This window comes from Loxodonta africana, chromosome 24 (assembly GCF_030014295.1).
Source record: "Loxodonta africana isolate mLoxAfr1 chromosome 24, mLoxAfr1.hap2, whole genome shotgun sequence".
Classification (NCBI taxonomy): domain Eukaryota; kingdom Metazoa; phylum Chordata; class Mammalia; order Proboscidea; family Elephantidae; genus Loxodonta; species Loxodonta africana.
This window is the reverse complement of record NC_087365.1, coordinates 49,076,742-49,085,055: the sequence shown is the minus strand read 5'-3', so window position 1 is coordinate 49,085,055 and position 8,314 is coordinate 49,076,742. Positions and strand designations below refer to the sequence as shown.

General features: G+C 49.0%; 1 protein-coding gene across 3 annotated transcripts in view; it reads left to right on the top strand.

Annotated features, from left to right (window-relative positions):
- Window positions 1–828: 828 nt before the first annotated feature.
- UBE2V1 (ubiquitin conjugating enzyme E2 V1) overlaps window positions 829–8,314 on the top strand; it is a 29,825-nt gene continuing 22,339 nt past the window's right edge. The window contains exon 1 of one of the 3 annotated variants that reach the window (XM_010599429.2): window positions 829–901. In XM_010599429.2, coding sequence (XP_010597731.1) covers window positions 880–901 — 22 coding nt within the window. In that variant the 5' untranslated portion in view covers window positions 829–879. Of the gene's footprint in view, window positions 902–1,131; window positions 1,355–4,527; window positions 4,689–8,314 lie in introns of those variants that run through there. The other 2 variants (XM_064276208.1, XM_023538723.2) reach the window with 2 other exon arrangements.

Below are 8,314 nucleotides of genomic sequence, written 5' to 3'. Positions count from 1 at the left end.
GAAAAAGGAGGAGCCTCTGGGATTCAGTATTTGTTTGCAAATATACGTCCCCAGGGCCTTTGCTGTCTCCTCTATCTCCTTATCATTCAAATCTCACTTGAAATGTGACTTCTTCAGGAGGCCCTCCCTGACCACTCCCTGCTCCCCTTCCCTGGTTTATCATAATTATGAAGAGCAGAAATGTTCTGTTTATTTACTTGCTGTCTCCTCCAACTAGAGCGTAATCCTCTTGAGAGCAGTGACCTGCTTCTTCAGGGATGTATGTCCATCCCCAAAGTCTAGCAAGGCGGCCACATAGTAGGTGCTTATTAATAGCGTTTGAATGGATAGGTAATTGAATGCTTTATCTGCCAGCTCAATGCCCCCAGAAAAGCATTTAGCTGCTTCTCTACAAGCCTCCTCTGCCGGGGAAACACCGACCCTGGAAGCAAATCTCACCTAGGTTCAAATTCTGACTCAACCACTTAACAGCTGAATAGATAAATCGTTTAACCTCTCTCAGCTTCATTTTTTACATCCATCCCCACCCGATATAGATGTAAGGATCCAAAGAGTTAGGAAAATGTTCGAAAAGAAATCGGAATTAACTTTTTGTCTTAAGTCTGATCCCCCTTGGCCTTCTCACCAAGCACCTCAATACCTCCTTCGCACCATAGCCCGGAGGGATTTGAAGGTTCCCGAATCGTCGCCCAAGCAAATAACTCCTCTCTAAAAGCAAAAGCAAAGGGAAAAAAAATCTTCCCGGCTTAGGGCCGCACGGGTTCTACGAGCAGGCGTCAGTGGCGGCGTCTGCGCGTGCGCGCACGCCTGCGCATAAGGGCCAGGGGACGGGTTGGGGGGGTGAAGAAGGGGCCGGCCTTCGAGCGACAGCGACGCAAGATGGCAGCCACCACGGGCTCGGGTGAGCTGGGGTGCCGGGCCCGGCCGGCCGAGGGCGCGCGGGTTCGGGCCGGGACCGAGGACCCGCAAAGGTCCTCGCGGCCGGGCCAGGTTCTCTGCGCTGCCTCGGTCCGCCGGGCTTCGCGACGGCGACCGGGGAGGCCTGATGGGGAGGAGGAGCAGGCGGTGGCCGGAAGCACGGGCGGGGGCCTGAGGGGCCTGTGGGCGGCGCGGCCAGGCCCAGAAGCTCCCCCGGGTGGCGTGAGGGGCCCGCTCGGAGGACTGCCGGTGCACTGCGGCGCTGCTCAGAGCCGGAGTGGGGATGACGGACGAGCCCAGAGGGCACTGCTGAGGAAGCCGAGACTGGCGGCCTTTTTGGGGAGATCGAGGTGTTCCCTAGGGGACGAGGAGGCGCCCCAGGGCGGACGGAAGTCCACTACTGGGTGCGGGAGGTCCTGGTGAGGGGGAAGCCTTGGTATGTCTGTTTGGGGAGGACGTCAAAGAAGCCCCTCAGGATGGGTGGGAAGAGGGAACAGAATCCTGAGGCACTGACTGAGGGGATACCCTACTGGTTAGGGGGACGGCTCCAGCGTCAGCTTTGGGGATAGGATTAGCAGAGGAAATCTCCATGTTGAGTAGAAGAGGGAGCCTTGGGTTGGGCCGCTTTTGGGGAGGATTAAGGGCATCGCCACAGGATGAACGAGAGGGGGAAACGGAGTCAGATTCCAGAGGAATCTGGTCCAGGCGACTGATACGAAATGGCCCCATCGTTACTAGACACCTATTTGAGGAGACAAATGGGTTCCTCCAAGTTAGAATTTAGGAGGTAAGCTCTGAGTTGGAGTTAGAAGCCTCCAACATCGGGTCGGGGAGAACAAGTGAGTTGGGAGCTCTGGGGTACCTGGTTGGGGGATTGTCACCTGAGGGGAGCCTCTCTGCAACGGGTGAGAATGGGAAAAGGTTAGGTTCCAGAGATGTTTCCTTTAGAGAAGAAAAACCTTTCCCTGTTTGGGTGAGGGAAGTATACCCTAGAAGTGTCTTTTGTGGAGACTGTGCGTCACTCCTTTCCACATCTTTGGATACTGGGGACAGATATGGGTTCAGCTTGGAAGTTCCCCCATTGGCTGGAGGTGGAAGTGGGGAGAGGAATAAATGAAATGGGAGCTCTGTGGTGGCTATTTGGGGAAGGGAAGCTAAGCAAACCCCCACTTCTTCTGGAAGGACAGGAGAGAAATAAGGGCTACACTTTATGGGTGGAACAAAAGTGTTTCAGTCCCTAGAGAGGTCAAAGGAAGTAGCACTTATTTTGAGACTGGGTTTCCTGCTGTACTACTCTAAGATAAACCAGAGGATCAGGCCCCAAAGGGTCTGTTTCAGGGTTAACATGGGGTAAGGAGTGACTAGGGAAGATTCTCCAGAGGCAAGAGAGTCAGACTGTGAAAGTGCAGGCTTTGGGGGAGACTCAGTGACCCCCTTAGGGTGATGAGGCTGTACCCTGAGATGCCTGGTAGAGGAGTTGTCCAAGGAGATTCTCCCACATGGGGTGAGATTGGAAGGCCCCTGATAGAGGTGGCAAAGAGGGCCACAGGAGAGAAGGGAGTTAAAGGGCTGCAGCATGGTTACTGAAATCTTCAGGCTGTTCAAGGCACTAGCAGCAGTAGTATTGGGAAAGGGTTGGTCACCTAAGTGGAACAGTGTGGGGGAGTCCATCTTTCCATGATGTTGCTGTTCTCTCAAGCTCCTCTAGTATTCCAGGAAGCCATCCTTCTCTGATAGTTAGGGTGGAGAGTAGAAGGAATTGGATGGAGGGAATCTAACTGAAGTGACCCATCACAAGCTGCCCTTGACACTTAAAGCATTGGGGGGTCTTCGGGTCTCCCTGGAGGATAGAGGATACCGCACATCCTTTCCTAGCTTTTGGTTTTAGTTTGAACAGTGCTGAGTCAATTCATTGATCAAGACGCTAGCAACAGACACTCCCAGGAGAGGGAGGCTGGGTCAGGCTAGACAGCTGTGGATAACTTCTCATCAGAATAATGCCCCTGCCAGGTTGCTATGAACTGGGGGTACAGTGGTGCCTGTGGCAGCCAGCTAGTTATGGTGGTATCACAACCCAGCCCTGTTTGCAGTCACTCTGGAGTTTGGCTTCCTATTATCCGGTTTAACAGCTACTTAATTCTAACTTCTTGAGGCCCTGCCAGTTGAAGAGTGCTTCATGAATGCTGTGGCAGTCAGATGAAACAGTGTCAGCAGCTGTCTAGTGGAATATAAGAGTACTTGGTGTGGCTTAGGTAACATAGAACAGGCTTGGAGATGCCCTAAAATGGGCTTCCCATAACTCCTTTGTCTGTTTATTCAACAAATATTTACTGAGGGCCTGTTAGGTCCCATTGTGAGTAGTGAACAACAGGGGCATAGTCCCTGTCCTTGAGGAGGTTCCGTTCTAGTGGGGCAAGAAGGCCTTAGAAGAGAAAATAAGATGTTTCAGATAGCAGTAAGTGCTATGAAAGAAGTTGTGTTGTGTGATAGAGGGTGTCTAGAGAGGTGGTCAGGGAAGGCTTCTTTGAGAACATGTCGGCATTTGAACTGAGACAGTGATTGAAAGAGCCAACCTACAGAGTGTCACAGGCGGGGGAGGGGGAACAGTGAGTGCAAAGGCCCTGTGGTAAGAAGGAGCTTGACATGTTGAAAAAACAGACCAAAAAGCTGTAACATGCAAGGAAGGCTTGAAAAGGAGATGCATTGGAGAGAGTGAGGGAAAGCCATTGAACAGCACCCAGTACGAAGTAGATATTCAGTAAATATTTGTCGAATGAATGAATGAGAGTTTTAAAGAGCAGAGGAGTGACAGGATCTGAACTGTGCCCCTAGGCCGTTAAATGAGTACAGAGTCTTGAGAGTGGAAGCAGAGAGACCTGAGTAAAATGAGTACAGACACTGCTCCGCTTTCTAACCCTCCGTATTTCAGGTGTGGTCAGGCCCTGAGACCTTCCTTAGTTGAGTTTAGAGTAAGCCTCTTGGTTAATCTGTGTTCCTGCTTGCCAGGAAACAGCTGTGAAGCCTTTGAGTTCCTGTAAGGGTTGAACTTAGTTTTCTGTGGTCACCGCTTTCAGCACTTGGCGGCAACACCTTCCCCCACCTCCTGTGGTTCTATAGTGTGTGATTTCTGCATAGATCCTAGAGGGTGGTACTGTGAAAAGCCCACCAGAAGCCCTCAGGATGCCCGTGCTGTCACAGGTGACTTCCTTCTGCCTTGTCCAGGATTGTAGAACCCCAAAAAGTGCCCCTTGGATGCCAGGACCTTCCTCTCACCCAGCATCCCTTGGACTTCCCTGACAGTTAATCAGAAACCAAGTGCCAGAAGGGTAAACCCTGGTTGGGCATGATTTTAAATTTGTGTACATCAGAGTGGCCTCATATATACATTCAACTTATGGGAATTTAACCCCATGAGCAATAGAGGTTAAGTAGTCTTCCATTCCATTCTAGGGTGTTCCCCAGTGACAGCTGGAGATGGGAGGTGAGAACCTGCAGTCCTTTAGCTGGTCTCAGTGCCCATGTGTTGTTTCACAATGTGAGCATCTTCTGTGCGATCGTAGTTAAGTGCCCTTTTTTTTTCTTTTAAACATCGTGGGCCCTACATTCAAGAGAAGTGCTTCAGCCAGAGAAATAGCAGTCTGCTCTAATGACGGAAGGAGTTTCTGGGTGGTGCAAATGGCTAAGCACTCAACTACTAGCTGAAAGAGTTGGAGGTTCAAATGCATCCAGAGGCACTCCAGAAGACAGGCCTGACCATCTGCTTCCAAAAGGTCACTGCATTGAAAGCCCTACGGGGCGGTTCTACACTGCACACATGGGGTTGCCACTCCGGCACAACTAACAACAACTTATGATGGAGGGGGATTGACTCTTTGGGCTAGTATAACCTAGTGCTCCTCTAAAGAGTTGCCAAGGTCAATTTTCCCCTTCTCTATCACTTTCAAACCACTCTCTTCCCACCACTGTGGTTTTTTTTCCTTTCCCCTCTCCTCCCCTCCCCTCATCTTTTCCTCTCTCCCAACTCCTCTCTCTCCTTTTCTTCCTCCCCCTCTGTTTTCCTCTCCCCTCTCCCCTCCCTTGTTCCCTACCCTCTTTCTCCTTCCCCTTCCTTTCTATCACCTTCACCTTCTCCCTCCCTTTCTTCCACCTGAATTTTAGTTCTACAATTTTGGTAAAAGTGGAATACAAAATGTAAAGTCAGAAATCCTGTTTAATTCTGAAAGTCCGCAGTGAAGTAAATATTTTAATACTATTTTCTGTATAGTGCTTTAGAGTTTTTCAAGTACTTTAACTTACCTGCGTATCATCTCATCTAACTCTCCAGGACCTATTGAGCTAACCAGGCAAAGTATTGTCACCACAGTGTGACTGAGGGGAGAGCCAAAAGCTGAGAGAGATTGGTGGCTGGCTGAGGGAGTGGTGATGCTCAGAGGTTTTGACTCCAGTTCCCTCCCCAGCCTGCTACAGTACATTAGGAAGGAAAGGGAGAAGATGTGGGTTGCAGCATATGCTTGTCTTAGGTCTTGGAGAATTCACCCTGGGTGAGGAAAAGGACTAAAGAGACACACCTGCCACCCATTGCAGGAACCCTTTTTATGTTCCCTGACCACTCTGGACCTTTCTGGATAACACACGGGCCAACGAGAGTGAGGGCCGTTTTTTAAGGAAAACCTTGCTTACACCTTATACTGAACAACTCACACTCATTGGACTTGGGCCCCCACATGTCATGTCAGAGGAGGCCCTTGTCTTAGTTCTCCAGTGCTGCTATAGCAGAAATACCACAAGTGAGTGGCTCTAACAAACAAATTTATTTCCTCACAATTTAGGAGGCTAAAAGTCCAAATTCAGGGCAGCGACTCTAGGGGAAGGCTTTCTCTGTGGACTCTGGAGGAAGGTTCTTGTCCCTTTTGAGTTCTGCTCCTGGGTGATCTTCATGTTACTTGGCATCTCTCTAACCCCATCTCTGCTACTTTTTTTTTGCTTGTTTAATCTCTTATATCTCATAAGAGATTGGTTTAAGACACAGCTTGCACTAATCCTGTCTCATTAGTGTAAAAAGACAACCCATATCCTAAATGGGATTATAACCACTGGCATAGAGGTTAGGATTTACAACACATATTTTTGGGGAACACAGTTCAATCCGTAACAGTCCTCATCTTCATTTACATGTAAACCTTTCAGACTTCTTTTTCAGCCGCACTTAAGAGGACTTATGTACTATGTGCTAGACATATTAAATACATCGTCTCACTCTTCACAACAATACATACCTTTGAGGCAGGTATCTATTGTGAAGATGAGGAAACTGAGGCTCAGAGTCAGTGAGTTGCAGAGCCAGGGTGCTGAACCGGGACACTTTTACTGCAGGACACATGCTGTTTGCCATATTATCGTTCTTCCAGCCTCCATTGCCTGTTCTCCAGGCTGCGCATCTCAGGTTCCTTCAACCCTTGGCATGTCTGTTGATACTTCTGCCTTGGTTGAAGGGGACTTAGTTCATTCATGGGTACATTAGTAGTGACCCTCAAATAGGAGTCTTTCCCTTATCCCCATATCCACCCCATCACAAATCCTATGAGTATACCCAAAATATATCCCAAATCCTCCTCCTTACTGTCTCCATCACTGTTGTCATCCTGGTCTAAGCCATCTTTCTCTCTTTCTTTTTTAATTGTGCTATAAGTGAAAGTTCACAATTCAAGTCAGTGCCTCATAGAAACACTTACACACACATTGTTATATGACCCTAGTTGGTCTCCCTACAATGCGACAACACACTCCTTCTCTCCACCCTGTATTTCCTGTGTCTATTCAACCAGCTCCAGTCCCCCTCTGCCTTGTCTCACCTCCAGACAGGAGCTGCCCACGTAGTCTCATGTGTCTACTTCAGCTAAGAAGCACACTCCTCACCAGTATCATTTTATGTCTTATAGTCCACTCTAATCTTTGTCTGAAGGGTTAGTTGGCTTTGGGAATAGTTTTAATTTGGGGCTAACAGAGAGTCCAGGGTCTATGACCTCTGGGGTCCTTCCAGCCTCAGTCAGAGCACTGAGTCTGGTCTTTTTACTAGAATTTGAGTCCTGTGTCCCGTTTTTCTCTTGCTCCATCAGGGATAGAACTGTCTTTCTCTTGCCTGGAAGACTGCAGAAGCCTCCTGACAGATTTTCTTGCTTCCAGGTTTGCCCTTTCCACTCCATCCTCCATACGGCAGGCAGAGTGTTCTTTACTGACAAAAAATGAATTGCCGCTTCCCTGCAGAAACTCTCCCACTGCACTTAGGTTAGAACCCAGTCTCTTTCCCGTGGCCTTCTAGGCCCTGGGAACCCTGGTGGCACAGTGGTTAACGAGCTCGATTGCAAACCAAAAGGTCGGCAGCTAGAACCCACCAACTGCTGTGCTAGAGAAAGATGTGGCAGTCAGCTTCCAGAAGGATTTATAGTCTTGGAAACCCTATGGCGCAGTTCTACTCTGTCCTGCAGGGTTGCTATAAGCCAGAATCAACTCAACGGCAGTTGGTTTGGTTTTAGTTTGGTACTAGGCCTTCTGTGGCTTGGCCCCTGCCTGCCCCTTGACCTCTCAAGGTATCACACACATCTCTGCTATGGCACACCTCTGCTCTCGCTCTTCCCCTGTCGGGAATGCCCTGCCCCCACATCTTCACCTGCCTGACTGCTTCTCCTTCAGCTTCCCAAAAAACGCCTTCCCTGACCACCCACTTCAAGAGTCTCCTCAGTCACTGTCACATTTTCTTGTTTTGTTGTCTTCTGAAGGACCTATTACTGTCTGAGAATTTTTTGTCTTCTTCAAGAAAGATTAGAGGAGGATCCTGTCTTGTTCTCTGCTACGTCCCTAGCACCCAGCAGTCCCTAACGTAGTAGGTACTCTATAAATATTTGTTGAATGTTGGAATAAATTAATCCAGGGCCCCATGTTATGTAGCCAAATATATAAATTTGACATATTTGGGAAACAATGTATCTGATAAGAGGGAGGCACAAAAGTAGCCATCCAGCCTTTCAAAAGGGAAAGGTCTTACCCTGATTAAAAAAACCCGTTGCCCTTGAGTAGATTCTGATTCCTAGCAATCCTATAGGACAGAGTAGAACTGCCCGCACAGAGTTCCCAAGGCTGTAATCTGTACGGAAGCAGACTGCTACATCTTTCTCTCCTAGGGAGAAGCTGGTGAGTTCAAACTGCTAACCTTTTGGTTGGCAGCTGAGCACTGCACCACCAGGACTCCTAGTTGATAGCTATAGAGGTACTTTACCATAGAATTAACTGTGTCCTCTACTTCCCCTGGAGCCCTGGTGGCACAGTGGTTAAAAGCTATGGCTGCCAACCAAAAGGTCGGCAGTTCAAATCCACCAGCAACTCCTTGGAAACCCTGTGG